We start from the raw sequence: 25,318 nt of genomic DNA, 5'->3' as shown, positions 1-25,318 counted from the left end.
TGCTTTAAACCTAGTTTTGAGTTATCAGAATCTAATTTGGTGACAGGGATGCTGTAGGTGTGTATAAAGCTCCAGATTTAGACATAGACTACTGCAGTAAATATGTCGTAAAGGCACGCCTTGTGTGGGATGACCACACCGAGACTGTGTCAGGTTTGCAAATTGCCTCAGATTCAGGGTTAGATAAAGATCAACTCCAATTTTATGGCCTATGAAGTCTTCATGGTTTATGGCCGTCTACTTAAAATCCTATTCAGCCATACACCATAGGGTCAAAAGTTTGTGGACACCTGTTAGTGCCACTTTTGTCTTGAAATGAAGTATTTTAAATAGGCAGTTTTAACCATTTCCTGTAGTATCAGATTTTATTCTTAAAAAATAAATAAATAAATAAATAACCTGTTGCTGTTAGGATCTGATGGCATTATTATTTTTATTATTTATTTCGCAACAATATGAGGTTTAACACCCCTCTGTCTGATGCCTGACATTGGGCATTGTGTCGTAAGGCTCATGTGCAGCTGCTCCAGAGCAACACATTTCCTGCAATGACGGAGTTTCCACAATGGGTGCACCATAACGTAGCTGAATATACTCATCACAAGGCAAGTCCACAAACCTTTGAACATACAGCATAGCATTAATACCAATAGATATATTACATGCTTTTATTTCATGACCAGTTTCATATTTACAACTTCACAACAGCACCACTATACATTTAGACAAGTTTGTTCAATGCGCAAAATAATTTTCAAAAATATACCATGTTTCTGAGCTGAAGGAGCGCAAATTGTTCATTTCTTGATCAGGAACGTAAAGTACACACTTCCTCAAAAAAATAATAATAATAACAAAACAAAACCAAAAACATCTGCATGTGCTGTCAATATGAAAATAATTTCTTTCTCTTATTTATTTTCATAATGACATCACAGATGTAGGAACTGAATCATTCTGATATCAGCTTCAATCCAGTGAGAACCTTTGGAGTGTTAATTTCTTCTAACGATACACTTCACCTAGAAATACAGTTTTAAACATCTCAGAAAGACAAAAGCCTGGGTTTGCACTGGTGTAGATGAGAGATATAGGCCATATTTTATTTTATTAATCCTATCTACAGATACAGATAACAGATTAATTCATAGTAGTAACAAAAATCTTTTGGAATAATTACATTATCACTTTAATTAATTAATTACTGAATATTAAATACATTTTAAATACATTTTAAGTGCAGCATAATTAAAAGTAGGTACTGCAAAATATATGCTAGTTCTCAAGCAGTTTATAATAGTTACTTAATTATTTATATTATCTAAATAATTTATTGTAATTCCTGAATTAATATGTGATCATTTATAGTTATAAATCAATACGTTTTAAGGTTTTTAAGTGAAAAATAAGTGCTAGGTAAGGAGTTAAATAGTGCAAGCATAAGGCATGATATGATGAGAAGTGTCCACTGAGTCCACACCAACAGACTAATGAAGAGTCTTAGAGCCTGTGTGTCTCACACAGGTGCTGTATACTCGGTAAATGCTGTATATTCAGTGTTAAGATGGACGCATCTCTGGGCCGGATGGTCAGTTCTGTTCGTAGGCCAGTTCTTCGCCCCTGGTCTGGACGGATGGAGACAGTTGAGCTCGCCCACTCTCCACTGTCTTTACTCTACAGTCTGGTGTCTTCCTTCTGCCTGGAAATCCTCCCAATCTGTACGAGACAACACCCACCCAGGAGTTACAGTAACCAGAGAGAAAGAAAGAGAGAGAGAGAAAGAGAGAGAGAGAGACACAAACAAAACATTTCCTTAACATCTCCACAGATGAAGACACAGGAGACAGTCATTTTCCCCACAAAATGTAGCAAACGTTCATAAGATCAATCAAATTATTTTTATATTTTCTCTACAAATTGCAGTTAACATGAGATGAAGAATCTAAATGATTTACTGTCCCTGAAAGAAGCGGTTTATACTTTACAGTGAGAGTCCACATTTAAAATAGGTATAGTACAGAACCTCTGACACATCCAGGCCACTAGGTGTCAGCTTAATGGCTTTTTTATAAACAAATTTTGTGAATTATTTTGTAATAAATAGAAAAATAACATCAAGGAATGGGACCTAGTTGTGTACTACACACCAATATTTTAAGGTGAATACAGTATATTTTAATAGTAATGGTTTGGCAGGTTAGTATATAATAATAATGTACTGCTACATTTTGTACTAACATAAAGTGATGAAGCCGTGCTATGCTAATATAGTTTGTGGCAAGCCACCGTCACTAACATATGTTGTTTTCTGTTTGATTTTCCCCAAAACTAGAAGGGAAATGACTAAATAACACTTTTACTGTAACTTTAGTTTTGCCCACAAGCTGACTTGTGCACTTTAAGAACTCGCCTCACCGAGCTCTCTCCCTCTCTCTTCATCTCTCAGTCTCACCCACCCACACAGTTCTGCAAATGCACACTCCAAATCAGGCAGGTGATGCGGATTGTGTAGTGACAATCTGCTCTTCTCTTTTCATTTCGCAATGCGAAAATGGACTAGTGTGCATCCACATTGTACTCAGAAAACTGCATGGTTATAAGTATGCACGGTGGATATGTAAGTACACTCAACTTTGTCACATCAAACAACACTACATTTTGCATACTCCAAAACTAGTTAGTTTTAGTATTACGTACATGACTGGGACGCACCCAAGGTTATGTTCCCATGCTAAAAGTCTTACACAGAGGTACACTTTACTTTACACGAGGTCAACTCAAACTCTCACAGTAAACAGCCACACTGTGAAAGCTTGTACGCCTCATTCTCTCCATTTCTGGATGTAGTTACATGTGTGTTGAATGTAGATGTGACAAACAAAAAGTCCTCAGTCAGAACAGGAAAACCAAAGCCTCTCTGAACTGATGCTATCACTGCACTGAGAGGTCAACATGTGAGGAGCTAGTGAAATGAGGTCTAAGCTTTTTCTCTCTCACTCTGTCTCTCTAGTTCTAGGCTTGATGCAAACCCCTCGACTCTTTAGAGAAAACGTGATTGAAATAGCTGCAGGACTGCCGTGATAAGACTCCGTGGTCATGTTTTGTCTTCTTTTTGGTTTGTGTGGACTATACTTGGAGGTATAGATCAGTGCAGTGGAAAATAAACTCATGTCACGCTGAGATATTTCAACAGCTAGGTCTTAAGTTCTTCGACCTGAAGGCCTGAGGGCCGAGGACTGAAGCTGGGGCTAAAAACACACAACCTTTCTTCCACATTTCAACACCACACACATGTGAATTAGAGGCCACATCATAGAATGCCTACCAAACTTAGACACTCAGCAAGCCCTCAGGAAGTGGGGAGTATTTTAGAGTCTGCGCAAAGCTGTGGTGAACTGCTTTAGCGAGTGAAGTATGCAAAACTAATAAATTCATTCATTTATTTATAATTACATTCTCATTCAAGTTGAATCAGATAAAACAAAGCCATGAATATAAAATTAGCATGAAAAATAAAATGACACTGGGCCAGCACAAGTACAAGTACAACACACATCTCCAGAATTAGGCTAAGAACACTGTTTTAGCTAATAGCCAGAAATCAAATTCCCTAATCAAATTCCAGCAGAACATGTCTACCTACAAAACCAGAAGCTGATGCAAAGCCAGATTCTGAAAATTACAAGAACCATGGACAACTCGCCTGAGCTGATTTAAAACGAGAGAGACAGAAAAAGCCAGAAAACCGCCATACCCATTTTATCATCTGGTAGGTCCCCCTCGACCACAGAAACCACACAGAACTGAGACTGAGGAACTGCATTTACATTTTACATCTCACACCTCACCAATGCTCACATGAGCACATGCTAACAGTCAGAGGCAAAGGGAAAGAGCACACAACTCCACGTGAATATGATTCAGAACCTTATAAGAGAAACCTCTGTTCTTTGTGATGTGGCCTGTTTTAATCTGTTTTAACTGTGACCAAATATATTATATATATAACATCTCATTTAGCAACAGATAAGATAAAAAAAATGCATTACATTAGAATACCAACATTTCTGCATATTTCAGAGGGTTCTTATGTAAGGGGTTGATTGCAAAGACTTTACAGTGATGGTGAATGAAACCAGGTATCTCTATGTCTACAACACATCCAGCTTTTTATTTCAGTACAAGGAGTGAAGTCCCCAGTCTAAAGAGCTGCGGGTAACTTTGAAAAAATAACTTAATGCCATATACAGGAATGCTCTGAAAATACCTTGGCAGAATAAATTCGTTGCAGGCCGCAAATTCTCAGATATCAATAAACAGGTTTATAATCATTGCATGATCTCTGGAATTGCAGAGCTGCTTTGCGATATCGATTTCTAAAAAAAACATCACACCAATACATTTGATTGAATGCTTATATCAGGGGTCTTCAAACTACGGCCCAATGCTTTAATTTGTTGTCTGGCCAAGGACGTAGAATTGGACAGTATGAACATGTCTCTATAGCAATCCAGCGACTACTGGATTGTCCCTAGCAATTATTTTGGATGAAGTCAAATACAAAGGTACGTCAGCGTCTAGTCAGTGTTTTTGGTATAAACCGTTAAGGTCTTGTCCTCTACTTTATGTCCCGCCTCCCAAACCCGGGCCATTTCTGAGTGTCTGTGGTTGTAGGGAGGCAAAGTGCTGTAAACACGCTTCTGCCCGAGACGCCTTTCACGACGGTGCCAACAGCTATGATGATGTTTTAGGGGCACTTCAATTCAGCTTTTTTGGAAATTCAATATCTGGGCTTTTGCGGCATCCGGTACTGACTTTAAATGTTCGAAAAATTATGACTATACTCTCATAATAAAAATGACTTTAACTTCAAAATATTTATGATTTTATGGCATGGTATATAGCTTTTTTTTCTACACGTTTTATTCTCTGGCTGTCGTCCGGCTCCGCCAAAAGACTCTGGCTTAAATGACACATGCAATAACTGAGAGTCTTCAGACATGTGGTTCCATTCACCTCCAGTGTGAATAATTCTGAGCTGCCACATTTCTCTGGAAGAGAATTTCAATATTTTCAATCAGAATACTCTGAATGACTTTGTTTACATCTTGCTTAGGAAAAAACAGAGGAATTCCCCTTTAAAAATGCAAGTTTATTAGTCTATGAATAATAAGACTTCTCATTTAGAAACTAGTATGAATTATTCTGAAACAAAGCTGTAAGTAATGTAAGTATGTTTATAGTTACAAGAGTGAGGAAATGAAGTGTGGATCCACAAAGGGACTGTTGGTATCTAAGAGACTGAGAATATATGTAAATAGAATATAGAGTAGCTTCATGTGAATGAAATATAGAAAAGATATGTATTAAGGAACAGTGTGAAGAGCTTATATTAAATACATTGTGATGTTTACTGCTCAGAGAAGAGACTTTTCACTGCACAAAGGCCCTGCTGTTTTGTAAGAATTAGTCTGCAGGTCACTTCCCCAGTCACTTCAACTTTGCTTCACTTTCACAGGACGAGGTGCCTGCAAAATGTCCAGCCTCAAGGCCAGGTTGAGCTAAAACTGCATCATGGCTGTTAACACTTAGCTTTCCGTTCCTGCCACTGTGACTAATCTTTGTCCAAATTTTGAATGTGTTTATTATTTTTGAGAGATATATCAATAAATACATAAACACATTGGTGGAACTACTTATACACAGTGATAGGAAACACAGTAGCACACAGGAAGCTCCACCTGAATATCCTTTGCCATTACCAGGCACACACACTACAACTACACTGGGATCGGTTTTAATTAGATAAAAGAAACGTGAATGCATTGCATGAAGATATTAGGTTTTTAGGTTTGTTAAGTTAGAATGACCTGACATGGAAGTTCCCAAATGCTGGGGAATGTGGGTTTGATCGTGCTGAATAAGCACACCCATAAACATGGACATAATTACAAACAAAATTTTAAAAAAGCGATGCTACTATGGTTTTATTGTTGTTGTTTTGTTTGTTTGTTGTTTTAAAGATATGCTTTGGCCATCTATAAAAAGAATAGCATGCTCTATACGTGTGCACTAAGTTATCTGTACAGATATGTAGTAAAACACTATTAAATGTATTGTTTATTAAATTTTAACTCTTTAATTACCCATGGGGGCAGCTATGGCCTATTTGCTAGGGAAGTGGGCTTGGTACAGGAAGGTCACTTGTTTGATCACCACTAGCAGGCACATCCATGGCTGAAGTGCCCTTGAGCAAGACCACTAACCCCCAAAATGCTCCCTGGGCCCAGAGGATGGTCCCCACTGCTCTGGGTGTGTGTGTTTGTTCACTGCCCCTAATCACTAGTATGTAAGATGGTGTTCACTGCGACAGATGCGTTAAATGTAGAGGTCACATTTTGTTGTGCTGTGGTACAATAACCATTGAGCTTGAATTCAATGTCAATTAACTTCTATACATTGTTACATCTAGAAATTAGTGTTTTAATTCCCTGAAAAAAAGTTTGGTCTCTAGTGTAAACACACACACACTTTAGTCAGAGTGGTTTAGTTTTTAAATGTTTCTATTTATTCCCCCTAAGAAAGTGTCACTTCCTAAAACCATTTTAAAAAATTACATGCAGAATTAATATATATATAAGTTTTAAAAAGGCGATTAGTTGCACAATGCTAATATTCTTCTGCCTATCAACATCATTGTTTACATTTTATATTCCCCACGCTATTTACTATATAACTACTTTTAAATCTTTGCATGCAAGTTGCCAACAAGAATAAATCGACAGTACAACTGGAAGAAAACTGAATTTCTGAGCGTGGGACTCGCACTTTGAAAGTGACAACAGCCGTTACACCATAAAACCCTAAGCGATGGCAGCAGAGGTCATTACCTTAACTGACCAACACCAGTGCTGAGAGGAGATAGGGCACAGGGGGAAACCCAGGCGATGATTTACAGCACTAAATCAAAAACCACAAGACCACACCCACTCTTTTCATCAGCACGGTCCTAAACATACCCCAATAAATCAATGGTGGAGGGAATGAAGGCCCCCTTGAGCTAAATTATTATATATTTACAAAACACCCTGTAAGGTCATGTAAGAATATAAATAACTGTCTAACTTCAGGAGATTAAGATAAATGAGATTCAGAGTCCTTGGGTAAGATTTCTAATGCCACATTCACACACACACTGTATGTCCACATGTTTGTAGACACTCTTTACACTAAATGAAATCAGATATTTATGGTGCCCCAATTGTCAACAAAGTTGTCCAGTTGCGCAGTGTTAGTTTTATCTCTATATAAAAGCACGGTCAAATCTGTACATGAACCCAAGGTCACCATGCTCAATGTGAATTGTGGGGTACTGAAATATGAAAAAGACTGTGCTGTAAGGGGCTACATAGTCTTGATTAATCCTCTTTAAATTCAGAAATACATTGGCAGAGCTGGTTTACCTCGTGATGAATGTAACATCATCATGAGAATAAAAATAATTTTAAATACTTAAATTATATCTCTGTCACAGAAGTATAACAGTGGACAGTGTTGTTGAATATCACAGGATCCCATTTGCTGTGATAAATCACATGAGACAAAAAAAACAGGCTAAAAGGCTATAATAGAGACAACACAATCAACAGCTCTGAGGTGTGGGGGCAGGGTGTCAAGGAGGAGGGACAGAGCCTTCCCTATATCAGTAAAATCAGCCGTGCTCATCGAGACCACACCAACAAGGGCTTCTCGCTGTAAATCTAACGAACGTCCGAGAATTGCAAATCACACGGACGCAGACTTGTTGAGACTTTCCTGACCATTGTGTGGCTATCGGAGATAATGCTCTGTAGCTTTTCTCTTTTTTCTGTTTTCTGACCATGTCTATTTGCATGAGCCTTCTGAGATGAGTAACATCTTTCTGCAATGAGGGTCTGCCAGGAACATTCCCTGGTAACATTAGTGTTTTGTTCTGGTAATAATAGGCCTTATTGGCCAAACATTATTTTGACAGCTCCTCACAGATGAGTTACAGATATGTAAATTACTAACACATTTTTGGTTTTGGTGATAGTAGGCTTTAGGTTTAGTATCAGGGTGTAGGTTTATTGCTGAAGATAAAGTTAAGGTTAGCTTCAGTGTTTGTGTTAAATGTAATACATTCTTTAATACTGAACTTTTCATCTATTCATTCATCTTTTGTAAGTGCTTCATTCTGTTCAGGGTCGGAGTTCCGGAGCCGACCCGGAATCATTGGGTGGAATGCTGGAACTTCACCGGACATCACACAAACGCACACACCCCCACCCAGTCACTCTCACACTCACATCTGCCAACAATCTCTCACACTCACCCTGTCACTTATACACTCACATCTGTAGATAATTTCACACACTCTCCCACTCAGACACACTTTTATTTATTTATTTATTATTATAATTATTATTTTTACACATTCACTCTGCACGCACAGTTGTGGACAATATCAGGCAATACACCTACCAACATGAGTGTTTGGACTTTAGGAGTAAACCCTCACAGACACAGGGAAAACATACTACTCTCTCCTCACAAATAGTGGCCCAAAGTGAAACCCAGTGGAACCCAGGAGCTGTTTGGCAGCAACATCACCTGCAGCGCCACGTGTCACCCCCAACACTGAACATAAATTAATAAATTTTTATCTGAAGCACATTTATAACATAGTCAAAACATCTGCAGAGGACTAGTTAAATAAATGTTAAATACTTATTCATGACCTCAGGGTGATGGGACAAAGCAATGCAAATCATAAATGTAAAAATAGTGTTCAATTTTAGCTTTGTTTTCATATGTTTCATAATTTGGACCATCCAATTAAATACTGACACTGAGCGCAAAAAAAAAATTTAAAAAATTACCATGAATGCCACCCATCAGCTATAGTTTATCATTGCTCGGAATGCGCTTGAACCACTGCATTATTATCATTTTAAACTATAGAGACCCAACATTACAGGACAACTCAACACACTTGGTGGAAGATCCTGATAAACTGATGATGTGTGTCAAAGCCCAAGAGACTTTAAGCAAAAGGTAAAAGTTGACTAACGGATGTAAAGGTTTCTCGCAGATTTTTAGGAGATTTAGCAGAGGGAATCTCAAAGCAAAATCTTTGGTGTGATCAAGAACGTGTAGCAGTGTCACGCACCAGCGATGTGTGTGAAACATGTGGTCAACAAGTCTAAATTTATATGTTGACACTTGCCATGTTCAAACAATCTTTGCAGCTACAGCAGTCTTGGTTGGTTCCTAGACTGCATTTGCTGTCTTATAATAATTATTATTGAACATTAAAAAATGCTTAATTATAAATGTGTGCCAAAATTTATTTGTGTCACAACACATTTGTATTGGTTTCCCCATTTGTTTTATTTCAAATCTATTACACCATACCAAAAGTTTAAGTGCACCTCTTCATCCAGAAGTTCTTCTAAATCAAAGAGCATTTTAAAGGGACACTTGTCACTGAACAAGCTGGCCTTAGGTTTATAAGTAGCTGCTACACATACTGGTAGCAACTGCTGGATCACATACCCGAGCCTGTAACTGAGCAATCTGATGTTGGAGCTTTCTGACCACAGCCGTGTCTTCTTCTTTTTCATCTTTGGAATTCAGCTGAAGAAAAAAAAATACAGAAGGGCTTAAGCATAGAATGCTATCATAGCTAACACAGATAAGAAAACATTAAAGCCAATAGGAACCAGTTTGCATAGCACAGGCAAAGGAACTCTAGGTATGTTTTGGTATTTTTGCTCCTGGGCTCCCCCTACGGTGGCAGAGGGTAACTCACTTTTACAGCACTGTCCTGAAATCAAGGGGGTTTGTGAGGTTTGTTTCCTTTTCTCCTCCAAAAGTTTGTTTATGCTGCATAGAACAGGTGGTTATGTTTAAAACAGCTTTGGTACAGAGTGTCAAAATCCAAGGCACTAAGCAGGTAACTGTGCTCTAGTCACTATGTAGTACACTATTTTGAAAATGAATTGCTCTATAACAATCCCACAAGGCACTGTATCTTAGTGGATCCGGATTACCCACAATGCATTGGTATTCCCTAACAAAGGTAGTATGATTCTTCAATTATTATTATTTAAAAATAAATTGAACCTACAAGCTTAGGAGTAAAGGTGAATGTATTAGAAACAGTTCTCATTATATATGGCACACAAACACAGCTTCATGTTATAGCTACTTTCAAAACAAAGGAGAATTATAGGAATTAGCAACCGCTAAGAGCTAGCAGTTAGCATGTCACATATCTCTTTTCACTGGACACTGGTTTTCATTAATTTCTAGCAACATTAGCCTTCCCTTCCCCTATTCCAATGATTGTTTCTTGTTGCATGTGATTAAAATGTTCATGCTCAGAGTTCATAGTCAGAAAGCTTGTGGTTAATATCAGTTATATCAGAGTCGATCACAATCACACACTGAAATACTGTAGTTTCAGTATCCACTGTAAAGTTGTGACTAAACATTATGAAAGCTCATCTGTTCCATGTTCATTATTTTTGTGTCATTCTGATCATCTTCAAAATAAGCAAACAATACTTTCTGATGTTTCATAAATGATCATGAATCATATCGTACATTTGTCTTGCGTTTTTCATGTGTGTGTGTTTTACAGTGTGTACCAAAACAGCCATACAATGTCCTACATGAACATTTCCCTTTTCTAAATCTCTCTTTATACATTAAATAGGATTAAACAGGATTCAGTTAATTTAACCATACTTATATACCATAGGCTTTCCTTTCAAAAAGTAATAATTATATGAGCCCTTTAAGAACACCTGCGTAATGTTTTTTAGCAGCAAAGAATACATTAAAATAAACCACAGCTTGATATAACTTCTAAAATGATGCCTTATCTCAAATATGATGATAAAAAGGTTGCTACCATCTAAACATGTACAAAGATGTTTTTGTTTACAGAACTGCTTCATCATGCTATCTTCCACACCTCCTCCAGGGAGTTAACGGCAGTGTTCATGCAGTTTTCTTGCGAAATCACTTCTGTAGAGATGAGTTCCGGACGCTGTGCTGAAAGTGTGAACTCCGACAGCATCACCAGCAAAGTGAGAAAGATGCTATCTGCTGCACACATTCAGAAAAAAAGCAGAAGATACCAGTTCCTTACAGCCTTTTTTTTTAATGATGGACAGATAGACATCCTTTTAACTAAGTCATTGTACGATGCAGAAATGTATTATTAACCAATGCACACTATTTCTCAACTCCAGACCCAGTGCATTTCATGGTAGTTCAGTAAAAGTTGGGAGAAATTTGGAGCTGCTTTAGCTTGATTCTGAAGATGTGTCAGAGTTATGTATAAAGTATTATCACTTCATATACATAGTGGAATGCGTTGAGAACAAAACATAAAAATGATCAATGTAAATCTAAATTATCCCATGGAGGTCTGGATTTGAAATCATACTCAAAATAAAAGTGGAATCAAATTACAGGCTGATCCAACCTCAGTGGAAATTCCTCCAGACAAGTTAAAATGAGGCTTAGTAGTGTGTGTGACCTCCACGTGCCTGTATGACCTCCCAATGCTTGGACATGCTCCTGATGAGGCAGCAGATGTTCTCCTGAGGTATCTCCTCCCAGACCTAGATTAAAGCATCAGTCAACTCCTGGACAGTCTGAGGTACAACATGGAGTTGGTGGATGGAAAGAGACATGATGTCCCAGATGTGCTCGATTGGATTCAGGTCTGGGGAAGGGGCAGGCCCGTCCATAGCATTCCATGTCATGCATCAGAAGGAACCCAGGGCCCATTGCACCAGCATATGGTCTCATAATTGGTCTGAGGATCTCATCCCAGTACCTAACGGCAGTCAGGGTACCTCTGGATTGAAAGAAATGCCTGCCCACACCATTACTGACTCACTGCCAAACCGGTCATTCTGGAGGATGTTGCAGGCAGCAGAACGTTCTCCACGGCGTCTTCAGACTCTGTCACGTGCTCAGTGTGAACCTGCTCTCATCCGTGAAGAGCACAGGGCGCCATTGGCAAATCTTTCAATCTTGGTGTTCTCTGGCAAATGCCAGTTGCCCTGCACAGTGTTGGGCTGTAAGTACAAGCTCCACTTGTGGACGTAGGGCCCTCATACCACCCTCATGGAGTCTGTTTCTGACAGTTTGCGCAGAAACATGGATATTAGTGGCCTGCTGAAGGTCATTTTGCAGGGTTCTGGTACTGCTCCTCCTGTTCTTCCTTGCACAAAGGAGGAGGTAGTGGTCCTGCTGCTGGGTTGTTGCCCTCGTACGGCCCCTCTACGTCTCCTGGTGTACTGGCCTGTCTCCTGGTATCTCCTCCATGCTCTGTACACTGTGCTGACTGACGCAGCAAACCTTCTGGCCACAGCTCGCATTGATGAGCCATCCTGGATCTACCTGAGCAATGTGGTTTGTAGACATCGCCTCATGAAAGCACTAACAGAATGCACAATGACCAAAACATCAGCCAGAAAGGATGAAAAACAGAGAAATTGTCTGTGGTCACCACCTGCAGAACCACTCCTCTATAGGGGTCGTCTTGCTAGTTGCATCTCATTTCTACCTGCTGCCATTTGCACAACAGTAGGTGAAATTGATTCACAATCAGTGTTGCTTCCTAACTGGACAGATTTCACAGAAGTGTGATTGATTTGGAGTTACATTGTGTTGTTTAAGCGTTTCCTTTATTTTTTTTTTTGAGCAGTATATACATAGTGACCAGGAGATTTTGGTGTGTGGGTTTCCTCTGGGTGGATTGACAACTCAAAGTAGTTGTGAGTGTGTAAGCGAATGTATGTGTTGCCCTGTGAAGGACTGGCGCCCCCTCCAGGGTGTGTTCCTGCCTTGCACCCAGTGATTCTGGGTAGACTCTGGATCCACCGCAACCCTGAACTGGATAAGCGGTTACAGACACTGACTCACCACACACGCAGACAGAGAGGAGCTGGTCATAAATCAGCTTTTTCATGATTCTAATTTTAAGTTAATCCATTCAAAATGTGAAACTTGTACATTATAGACATTCATTACACACAGACTGATATTTTTCAAGTTTTTATTTCTTTTAACTTGATGATTATAACTGACAACTAATGAAAACCCCAAATTTAGTATCTCAGAAAATTGGAATATTGCTTAAGACCAATTAAAAAAAAAGTTTTAGAAATCTTGGCCAACTGAAAATTATTAACATGAAAGGTATGAGAGTGTACAGCACTCAATACATAGTTGGGGCTCCTTTTGCATTAATTACTGCAGCTATATGTCATTGCATGGAGTTGATCAGTCTGTGGCACTTCTCAGGTGTTATGAGAGCCCACGTTATTCTTATAGTGGCCTTCAGCTCTTCTGCATTGCTGGGTCTGGGGTATTGCATCTTCCTCTTCACAATACCTCACAGATTTTCTATGGGGTTACGGTGAGATGAGTTTGCTGGCCAATTAAGAACAGGGACACCATGGTCCTTAAACAAGGTACTGGTAGCTTTGTCACTGTGTGCAGGTGCCAACTCCTGTTGGAAAATGAAATCTGCATCTCCATAATGTTGGTCAGCAGCAGGAAGCATGAAGTGCTCTAAAATGTCCTGGTAGACGGCTGTGTCGACTTTGGACCTCAGAAAAACAGCGAACCAACACCAGTAGATGACATGGCACCCCAAACCATCACTGACTGTGGAAACTTTACACTGGACCTCAAGCAACAATGGATTCTGTGCTTCTCCTCTCTTCCTCCAGACTCTAGGACCTTCATTTCCAAAGGAAATGCAAAATTAACTTTCATTAGAGAACATAACTTTGGACCACTCAGCAGCAGTCCTTTTTGTCTTCAGACCAGGCGAGATGCTTCTGACGCCGTCTCTTCTTCAAGAGTGGCTTGACACAAGGAATGCGATGGCTGAAACCCATGTCTTGCATATGTCTGTGTGTGGGGGTTCTTGAAGCACCGCCTCCAGCATTTGTGAATCTCCCCCACATTTTTGAATGGGTTTTGTTTCACAATCCTCTCCAGAGTGCGGTTAGCCCTATTGCTTGTAAACTTATTTCAACCACATTTTTTCCTTCCCTTCACCTCTCCATAATGTGCTTGGACACAGCTCTGTGAACAGCCAGCCTCTTTAGCAATGACTTTTGTGTCTTGCCCTGCTTGTGTAAGGTGTTAATGGTCGTCTTTTGGACAACTGTCAAGTCAGCAGTCTTCCCCATGATTGTGTAACATACAGAATGAGACTGAAAGACCATTTAAAGGCCTTTGCAGATGTTGAGTTAATTCGATGATAAGAGTGTGGCTCCAGGTGTCTTCAATATTGAACCTTTTCACAATATTCAAATTTTCTGAGATACTGAATAAACACTTGAAATATACCAGTCTGTGTGTAATGAATGAGTGTAAGATACAAGTTTCACTTATGGAATGGAATTACTGAAATAAAACAACTTTTTCATGATATTCTAATTTTCTGAGATTTATTTATTTCATAATATATACTTTTTCCCCTCAACCTAAAAGCATAAAAGCTAAATACAAATTCTGAGAACAGCTCTCATTCATTAAGGAAACTTGCTTTCAGTTTTTAAACAAATCTGCCAGAATAATTTTTTTCTACAGCCTCGTTGGCTGCGTTTCCTGCGTCCACTCACAATCCAACTAAATAATGTAATTAATAACCAAAAATCAGTGAGTTTATTGCTATCCATATGTTCATTTTTACAAATTATGCGCACCTGCATCAGCAAAGATTCCTGCATTTTTTACTTGCTATAAAATAAGCTGCAGAGATAACCCCAGGTTACATTATCCCAGGTTTGAGACAGGGGAAGTGAACTATTGGAATCTGTGAAGTGGTTTAATAGACTGTTCTCTCATCCATAAGCAGATTTCCCAGAGCTCCGTAGGTATATCTGTAACTCAGAAACTCAGAGACAGTGCTAGTTACAACCCAGATTTAACATTTAAAAGGCTGAAATGACTAAGTAGCATTCATACGGATGGCACAGAAACACAGATTATTCTGAACTATGTGATAAAGCTCGGGTGTGTCTCCAGCTGGGTGATGGTAATGCTTCACTGCAAATAGTTTCAGTGTACAGCCCTTCAAATAAACATAAACACACATACACAGTGGAGCTTTAAACAAAGCATACCATAACTACTAATATTTTTAACCCAACCATAACCCTAGCCATAATCCTTAGCCTAATCCTAATCTTAATCAGATTTTATGATTTACGTTCTGAAAACCAGCATCTGGTCCCCAAACAAAAGGGAAGTACCCACAATGCGAGTCTGTAAACAGGTTTTGTTTTGTAACAGGTTATGAGTCTGTAAACATGATATATACGTCACACACACACAGACCTGAAGTGATAGCAAAAACATAATACTTTCAAAACTGATTTCAAAGTTGATCAGCCAAGAAATGTTTAATATATTTAGCTTTAACTTGGAGCTACAAGAATAATTCAGATACATATGTGTTTTCTACTAAATTTCCTTCCAGATCAATGCAGTGTTATCTTATCTCATTTTATTTATTTATTTTGCCCACCACCATCACCCCTTTTCAGTGGACTACTTTATTTTTATTGTACAGACAGATTGGGAATACTCAACACTGACAACTCTTTAAAATAATAATAATAACAACAAAATTAATAACTGCAATGTATTTTTGCACCGCTTACTCTGCATTGTCTGGTTAATGCTAAACTGCATTTTGTTGTACAGTACTGGCGCTAAGTGCAATGACAAGAATTATGTCTCTCCGTCTGTATATATATATATATATATGAATATGAGAGAGAGAGAGAGAGAGAGAGAGAGAGATATTTGTGAGCGTAACACTGAGATCATTTTGCCCATTTCCTTTGGAGCCATAGACACAGCAGACACATGCACCCAGCAGGGCTAAGTGGGGTTTAATAACGCGTGCGTCTCGGGTCTGGATTTAGCCTCCAGGAAGAGTTGTGGAGGATAATTGACCCAGTAATTAGCCACCTCTGCTGACCCAAATGGGAAAATTATGTCACCCTGGACTTAGGGTGGGCAATTTGGCAAAAATATAACTCCGTGACACATGCATTGGCATTTCCATTTTCACAATACACCACATGTATCATCATTCCTTTTTAGATGCAGAGCACTTCATGGAAATGCCTCGTAACACGCACTCTCTCACTCACTGGTCTGGCTGCACTACCCCAAACCCAGCCCCCTGGACTACTAGGAACTCCTGAAACATCTGGGATGGGGGAAACTCCAACCCGGTGGAGCAGCGTGGCCTGGAAGACCAGTGGGACGCCTTCGACACATACTCACTCACATTCAGTTAAAATCCATAAAAGTTTCCATAAGGTGGCGCCACACACTCACATTCAGGAGATGCTGTTCCTTTGTCGTTTGTCCCAGTTGACTGCGCAGACACTGGTTTTGCATCGTTAGCTCTTGCAGATGCTCACTTTGGCTGTGTACACGCTCTGCTATGCGCTTGAGTTGGAGACCGTAGGTTTGATCCTATAAAACAAAACTATTGTTATTTCAGTCCATTTTTAATTCCAGACTTATTATTTAAGTAACTACAAAAAGATTGGAGTGGACTGACTGACTGAAAATAATTCAATGCATCAAGAAATGTTCATCTTTCTCCACAAGTTCAGTTCTTTATTTTTGACTCTGTTAGAATAAAATTTAAAAAGCATTAAATACACAAATGTAAATGAATTCTGTGATTGGCACAAAACAAAAATTACTAAATACTGAATATCACATTAAATATCATTATTATAATATTATTATACAATTCGCCTCTAACACTCCAAAATCATAGAATTAAAATGCTATATGCATATATCAATGTATACACCCATTTAACACCTATATTTATCTCCTATGGTATACTTTCTTACTTAACTACTGGTTAAGTTGGTGAGGGCCCACATACCCTTAGACCTTTAGAGTATTTAGGGTTTAATACAATTGTAAAGCAAGGTGGGAAGGTTTTAAGTTGAGCTTTAGTTCAGGATCAGATTCACACACTTTGCTGATGAAACTGATTTGTGCTTTATCAAAGGTTTTGGGTGGATCTGATTTTAGAGTGATTTCAGAGCCTCCAGGCATTTTTAGGCTTGAGTGTCATTCTGGCTGAGGCGTTTTTGCAGTGTCAGCCTTCAGATCAGACATATCAGACAGATCAGACGTTACGAAACTTTTAACGTGCAAATCCACCTCTGTGTCATCGTGACACTTTTCAAAAAACAATGATATGTGAATTTCACCACAGGAGATGGAGCAATAAGGGGAATCTACAGCAGAGTGTGTCTAAAACTGAGCAAAGAAACGTTCAGGGTGCTTTTGTACAAACAGTAATCAAACACAGTTAGATATACATTTATATTCTGCATATTTTTTAAACCTCATGTGCACCATTAAAAAATTAATTGAATAAATAATAATAAAAAAATAATGAACATTTACACATTTCAGACTGAGCTGCTGTTTGAAAGTATGGTAAATTAGTAAAATGTCTCCATCTACTGAACATTTCAATAAAGTGCATGTTCAGAATGAAAAAAATGGACACTCTACCATGTATTTAATAATCTCATCTAAATATGTTAATATTTATATCACGTATCCCTGAAGAACTTATGTAATCTAACTACACTGTACTCCATCTTTGGTTAATGAATAATAGACTAATAAACAGACATATAGTATATGCATATGGTATATAGAGAAAGTATATATTGACACCTAGTGGCATTGATCTGTCAGTCTGTATTAAATTTATTGTAGACACAGTCAACCCTGTGTTTTTGTTTTTTTCAGTGATGTACTAATCTGGGCAAAATTCTGCTGTCATCTCAGGGTCTCTGACCTGTATCTGTAGCTGGAGAAGTCTGTGTCTGTTCTGACTGAGCTGAATTTGAGACTGAATTTCACTTAATCTCAACCTCATCAGCTCGTCCTGGACATCATCCACCAATCTGCTGCCCTTCTGCTGCGTCTGTGCAGGGGAAACAGGGAGGTACAGACAGGTTTAAGGATTTAATATTTAAATTGAAAAGCAAAAAAGTCACAGACATTAGAGAAGTTGTAATTTGTAATAAAGTTTTTTTTTTGATAATTACTCAATATTTCAACAGTTATATTTCTAAAAGACAAGTCTCAAAGCACACACACCTGCCTCATCTCTTCTATATCTTTGATGTGCTGTCTGATCTCTCTGAGAGCAGTCAGAGTCTCTGCTTCCCTCAGCTTCCCACTGAGCAGCTGCTCATTCAGATTCATTGCACTGCCCTCATCAGGAATTGTACTGCTCTAAAACACACACACACACACACACACAGACACACAGATTCTGAAGAAGGCAGACACAGCTAAATTCAATTCCCAATCTGTCACAAATACAGACTCTGTGTCCAAATGTTTGCAGACACCATATTTAATTAATGAATTAAGCTGTTTTATGGTGCTTTAAAGGAGAAAAATATTCTGGCCCACACGTCACATGAGCCAAAGATCACTGTGCTCTATCCAATACCTCTGGGATCCTGTAATCATTCAAATTCAAAAACAGATTTAATTAATGTTCTCATGACTGAACGTTCTAAACGAACACATCCTGTTTCTGCAGCAACGAGGAACAAAGTCCTCATTCATTTGCTTCAAGTCAGAGGAAAGTTTCTGAATGAATCGTAATCTCCAGACATTTCCCCATACAGTATATATATCACTAACTGCTAACAGGCCCTTGATCAGAGGAAAGCTTGGTTCTCACTTTCTCCATCAGTAGCATCTTGATCTCCATCTGCTTCAAAGCCTGCTGCTGCTCTGTGTTTCTGAGCCTCATCCGCACACACTCCTGCCCCAGCCGCCACACTGCGTCTTCATCGAACCTCTACCAGGGGAGGGGGGGCATTATAATGTCATTTATTATTAACTCATTTGAGTGATTGACCTAACACAGTCAAAAATGACCAGCTATCTGACACACAACGTCCACTCACTTTCTCCAAAGTGTCAATCCTCTGCCTCAGGACTTTATTTTCCGACAGTAATTTCTAAAGAAACACATCAAGAGGCCAATATGTTCATTCTTAATTAGAGCTCACAGTTCTCAGCAAACAAGGACAGGAATGAAAGAAAGCAAAGCTCACCTTCATTTCTTCTTGTTCCTCCATCTCCTTCATTTTTATTGTTGTGTACTCCTTCTCAAGCCTGAAAAGACATTAACAGCCAAAACTGGGCTACGTTTCCAGAGGTGGCAAATTTACATATAGATTTTCTCAGTTGTGCTGCTGTGCTTCACATTTCAGATCTAAAATCAAATTCAGTTTTAAACAGAATTCATGCTCACTTTTTCATTCTCTTGGAGTCAAATTTTATTTGATAAGCAGTTTTTATCATCCTGTCTGGGTCATTGTCCATCTGCTGGGGGGCTGTTTTCTCCAAAAACTGAAACACAGCAGGTGATAGGAGAAAAAAAATGTTTATATATAAGCCTCATATGGTGCAAGCAAGAAATGCCTGTAATATTTATGTCTTTTTATTGTGCCTAACTGTATTTTATATTATGATATTATGAAACCAGGCGGCACAGTGGCGCAGCAGGTAGTGTCGCAGTCACACAGCTCCAGGGACCTGGAGGTTGTGGGTTCGATTCCCACTTCAGGTGACTGTCTGTGAGGAGTTGGTGTGTTCTCCCCGTGTCCGTGTGGGTTTCCTCCGGGTGCTCCGGTTTCCTCCCACAGTCTAAAAACACACATTGGTAGGTGGATTGGCGACTCAAAAGTGTCCGTAGGTGAATGTGTGTGTGTCTGTGTTGCCCTGTGAAGGACTGGCACCCACTCCAGGGTGTATTCCTGCCTTGCGCCCAATGATTCCAGGTAGGCTCTGGACCCACCGCGACCCTGAATTGGAAAAGAAGATGTATGTATGTATATGTATATTATGAAACCAGACATAGCTTTCTGTATTCTCAGGGAGAAATGTGTCAGATCAGATAGAAACTTTACTCTGCTTTAACACCCTTAAATGCTCACTAGCAGCTCACATCATTTTGTTTATAGTAGTCGTTGCCTAATGTCTAATAAAAAAAATAATTATATGTCAGTTTAAGGCCTTCATCTTCTAAATCTTTTTTTTTTTTTTTTTACCAGTGCCAGCCCCTCTGTGTCCAGCTGCAGGAGTTCATTCTGGGTCAACTGGAGGATGGCCATTCCCACACGGAAAACAATCTCCAAACCCTAACCAAACACACAAGGTCTGAGGTCAGATAACATTACCCTGGCAAGATGAAGAATGATACCTGAACTAAAATCTGCCATCTAACAAAAGTTATACAGATAACGAAAAAGTCGAACTTGTCCAATAGAGAGACAGTAAGGTTTGACCGTATGAAAAATCCTGTATATCCTTAATCTTACCTCACACAGGAAAATGTCAAAAACCCTCCTGGCTGCAGTGAGAGGCAGACAGGAGATGAACAGTGTGAGGAACCAGGGCGAAGAGAAGGTGGAAGTGTTGAAGGCGTGGGTTTGGAAGTGAGAGTAAAGCTTAGGAAGCTGTTCCTGTAAAAGGGATAAACAGTAGTGAATGCCCAGCCACTTTATCAGAATCCCTTATCTTATAGCGTCACCTTGCTGATGTTCACATAGGGCTGGTCAATGTGGGCAAAATATATATCACAATATATATCTTTTTTGTCAGTACTAACATTTCCAGTCTGCTGAAAAGACAACAGTGCCCTGTAATGAACATCAGACAGTGACAGATATTGTAAATAATGTATTATGGAATATTAAAAATCATATCATTGTTATTGAAATATTTTATATTGTGATATAATTATTGTCCAGCACTACACTCACATACAGAGAATCTCTCTCTCTTATATATATATATAACCTTCTAATTTTGTGTTTTCATTTAACTGACCCTTCAAACAGAACCTGAATGTAATGCTATATTATTACATGTTGTTGTAATGCTTTTTGAAAAAACTATATAGCTTGTTAAAGAGGAAAAAAAAAACCCCTGATCATATACACTTCAAGGAGGCTAACCTATATATCATGTGATGTAGATTGTAGATTAACATAAGACTGCTAAAAGTTACATCCCTCGGGGTCACCACACAAGCTGACTGGATGTGATTCCAAAGGAAGACTGTAGGGCTGTACCTGGATTAGTCCTTCAAACTGAAACACACAGCATCCAAGCTCAATCATGTGAGGCCTGTAGAGCTCTCGCAGCCTGAAGTCCTGCATCAGCCGCAAATACACACCAAACGCTTCCACCTCTGACATCTAGAGCAGAGCATCTACATTAGTCCCTCTGGAGATAGACCTTTAAATTTGGATGTGAGTCCAAGCGTTAATTTCGCCCTTGCAAAGCTAAAGACCGACATTTCTGAATCATTCTTTCACTCACTCATTGTCTGTAACTGGTTATTCAGTTCAAGGTTGCGGTGGATCTGGAGCCTACCCGGAATCATTGGGCACAAGGCGAGAACACACCCTGGAGATGGCACCAGTCCTTCACATGGCGATACATACACACACACACTTTTTTGAGTCACCAATCCACTTTCCAATGTGTGTTTTTGGACCGCAGGTTGAAACCCACGCGGACACAGGGAGAACACACCAAACTCCCCACAGACAGTCACCCATAGCAGGACTCGAACCCGCAACCTCCATGTACCTGGAGCTGTGTGACTGCGACGCTACCTGCTGTACCACTGTCCCACCCCATTTCTGAATCATTGCTATTTAAAAGTAAAAACCATCTCCAGACCTCGAGATTAAAAGGGAATTAACACAAACATCCAATCACGACTGTTCATGAACATTCGGAAATTTTCCAGTACATTTTTCTCAGGACATCTCCCAGATTAATCAATTAAAGCCTTCTCCACAAAAGATATGTCCATACCTGCATTAGTAACAGTCCAACTATGAAGATACTTCCCTGGTGGTAGCCTACCTCTCCATCTAAAATCGAATAAGCCTAAGAGAAAAAATATCAAATTAAAATGACATTTGTGCTCAGGGTTTCTCAATTTTGATTTAAAGGAATTCAAGCACAAATCAAACCTGCAGTTTTACTGCCCTTTCCCAAATATTACACCAATTATCATCATGTAAAATGCATGCCTCAATTATGAGATCAGATTCTAATTATATGAACAGATTTATGAATATTCAATAGATTTGCTTGTTTTACTTATATTTCCACTACTATTTTCGCCAAGAAATTAGGCTTGATGCTTTCTAACCACATCTAGAGTAAATAACCTTGAGCATGTTGCAGAGAGCCTGCTGGATGCTGACGTGAAGACTCTGGAAGAGCGGATGATGAGGGAGGAGTCGGTTCAGATCTCTCTGGATGAGTTTCTCGCAGGGACATTGTTTCTGCAGCAGTTCGGAGTATTTCTCCTGAACTGAAAAAGTGTGGGAATTACACAGCATTTGCCACACTGAGGCCCGGACATGAGGAGGGATCCCTTTCCTTATCAGAGCCTGAAGAGGGAGACGGATAGTTATAAATACTGCAAATCTCATCAATATTTAAATACAATAAATTCATCTAGTATTTAAACACTGAACATATAACGTTTCAAATCTTAAGTGTCTGTAGAGGGAAACAAGTTTTCAAAAACACTGATTTCATTTCATAGCAGTTGTAAAGTCACCGAAATTAATGTGTAAAAATTACTGAGTAAAAGTCTCGTTAGCCTCTAGCTGTTTTTCAGAATTTCCGTCTGAAATATATGGCCAAATTTGAACATTCTATACATTCTATTATATTATATTATATTATATATACTTGGAATATATGAAAAGAGTTGGGTTTTTTTTTTTGGAAAAGAACACTTTAAATTAGAAAAATTTGGTTTTTGACCCCAAGTAAGTTTACATAGGCTTCCAATTGACCTTGCTAAATGCCAAAAAAAATTTAGATGCTCACAGTTTTTTTTTGTTTTTGTTTTTTATTTAAACTGTAAATGACTTTAGAGCCTTCAACTGGGATCCACATATATTAATTTATATGTAGAACTTTACCAGAAAAGGTTCCAAATGTATTCATTTTGATACATATTCAAGTCTAAATCACATGTGGTGTCTTTGTTTTTTTGGGCATCAAAATTTGGTTTTTGGTAAAAAAATAAATAAATAAGTAATGTGTTTTATGAATTACTACAAATAGACATTGCATTGTTTATGTTTAGGTTATGAAAAGCTATATTGGGCAATATTAGGTTCTAACAAGCAATAATGGACTTGGAGTGTAACTATTATCATGTATATATCTTAAAACATGAAAGTTATGAAGCAGAGAATGTGAAAACTACAAGTCTGAAACCACCAGTAGTTCATCAGAGCCAAACTGTTTTAAACACATTGTTCAAATCCTTTGTCTCACCAGAGTTTTTACTTTGTAAAATATACTAATATGATTTGATCATAAATTACAAGTAGACTCCAAGCTCTTTAGTTATTTAAATCTGAAATTGTGGCAGAATTAAAGCTGTCAGGGAGCCATTATCCAGAAGCCTGTACCTTCAGCTGTTTAACTTTCTTCTTGCTCCATTCATCCCAGTTCTGAACAACATCACTCCAAGAGCTGGAGCTTTCCTCAAAAGAGAAGATCTTTGAGGAGCAGGGGCTTCTCAGGACACCGTTTACGGAGTATAAGGATTTACTGTCTGTTTCCAACAACCTGCAATAAATGATAATGGCACTGCTATTATTTGCATGCAGTAATATGATGTGTGAACACGCACTCAGGGTCAGTTTCCCAAACTAATAAAGCAAAAGCCTAGACTAAAATGAATTCTCAATTTAATCCAGGTCTAGATTTAGTCCACAGCAGCCCCCAATTTCATTAGGCAATTTAATGCTTAAATCTTTACTGTTCAGTATTAGTGACCTGTTCTGTTCCTCCAGCTTGGCCAATAACTTCTGCTCATCCGGACTAAGCTGAGGTGCATGCTGAGGAGTCACAGAGAGAGAATCCATGCTTTCTGCACAAGGGAGAATAAATGAAACATGAAAAATCACAATAAAACATATACATTGCACAGAGGTATTCACACATCTCTTCAAACTAGTTTTATATATCTATATAGTCTCCATAGGAAAGCATTCACAAAATCATGGTATTATGGAGCACCATGATTCTAGGTCACCATGCCCAAAGCCAAGCAGTGCCTAGAAATGTATATATTTATGTTCCAACCATGTTCCAACATCTACTGTAAAGTTAATACTGTTGCTGTAGGAAATTAAGACAAACTCCCAATAACTAAAACTCAATTCAGAAGTAATATTAGATGAAGAGGTATCTTGAAAGTTTTAGGAATACTGTGAATCGTCTCACATCAAACTTTAGTCGGCTCACTACATGAAGACACACAGATGCTTTAACGATAACTGAGAGAATGTCTTACTTACCTGGGCACAGGAGCTGACGCTACACAGACATTATGGAAATGGTCTCTTTTTCAAAGCTGGCCCTCACTTTTCAAGTAAGGAATGACATATTGCTCCGAAAGCTTCTTCTAAAAGAGAGGAAAAGGCAGTTTGGCAATCACATGCTGTGCCTTTAGCATTTGGTCAAAGTTCTTTTGCAAGAATGAGGCCTTAGCCAATGACTTACAGATACACAGCGTTTGGTAACCTGAATAAAATAAGCAACTTCCTCTTGCTACTTCTCTTTGATCTTATGGGGATATGGGTCTTAAATATAATGTTTATATGGTTTTAAATAATCCCATCTGCAAAGATAAGCTCTAAGTAAATGAACAAAGACCATAAATACAATTAACAAACTCTGAGGTGATGGGTTTAACAGGTTAGAGGTGCAGAGAAGTAAATATTATATATTTAGGTTATTATAGCTGATAAGGAAGCTCCACTGTACTCTACTGAGACTTTACAACTAAAGAAGGGTGGAACTTTTCCTTTTTACTGAGTTGCCACAGTGTTTTAGAGAAGTGAGAAGACTTACAGCAATGTTTATGGTCTGGTTATGAGAGCTGTCCACATGCTAAAAATGCTAACTAAGACCCAGCTGCTGGCTTGGACAAAACCTCATATGCCTGACATCAGGAAATGGCCTTACTAATTTTGAATGAGTTATTTCCAAGAAATGTTAAAGCCTTTCTGTTGGTTTTCAGGTCTTGGATTGTCTTCCAATTTAATCACAGCTTTACAAGATCAGGCACTAGCAGCTAAAAGCTGTAATCCTGGTCAACAAAAAAGTATAG

The 25,318-nt window shown here is 38.7% G+C and overlaps 1 protein-coding gene across 1 annotated transcript; it reads right to left on the bottom strand.

Annotated features, from left to right (window-relative positions):
- Window positions 1–654: 654 nt before the first annotated feature.
- LOC136678334 (ecotropic viral integration site 5 protein homolog) lies at window positions 655–25,318 on the bottom strand. Its single transcript, XM_066656356.1, has 18 exons — window positions 25,060–25,318; window positions 24,504–24,610; window positions 23,980–24,073; window positions 23,610–23,769; window positions 22,344–22,568; window positions 21,982–22,056; window positions 21,228–21,353; window positions 20,472–20,615; window positions 20,202–20,291; window positions 19,403–19,500; window positions 19,203–19,263; window positions 19,053–19,106; window positions 18,824–18,943; window positions 18,226–18,363; window positions 17,921–18,049; window positions 16,417–16,557; window positions 9,577–9,657; window positions 655–1,716 (listed from the first exon to the last, which is right to left on the bottom strand). The coding sequence occupies exons 3-18, from the start codon at window positions 24,066–24,068 to the stop codon at window positions 1,675–1,677; spliced, it is 1,773 nt and encodes a 590-aa protein (XP_066512453.1). The 5' UTR covers window positions 24,069–24,073; window positions 24,504–24,610; window positions 25,060–25,318; the 3' UTR covers window positions 655–1,674.

The sequence above is a fragment of the Hoplias malabaricus genome, chromosome Y, assembly GCF_029633855.1.
Source record: "Hoplias malabaricus isolate fHopMal1 chromosome Y, fHopMal1.hap1, whole genome shotgun sequence".
NCBI lineage: Eukaryota > Metazoa > Chordata > Actinopteri > Characiformes > Erythrinidae > Hoplias > Hoplias malabaricus.
The sequence above is the reverse complement of the archived record's forward strand: the minus strand, read 5'-3'. Positions and strand labels throughout refer to the sequence as shown.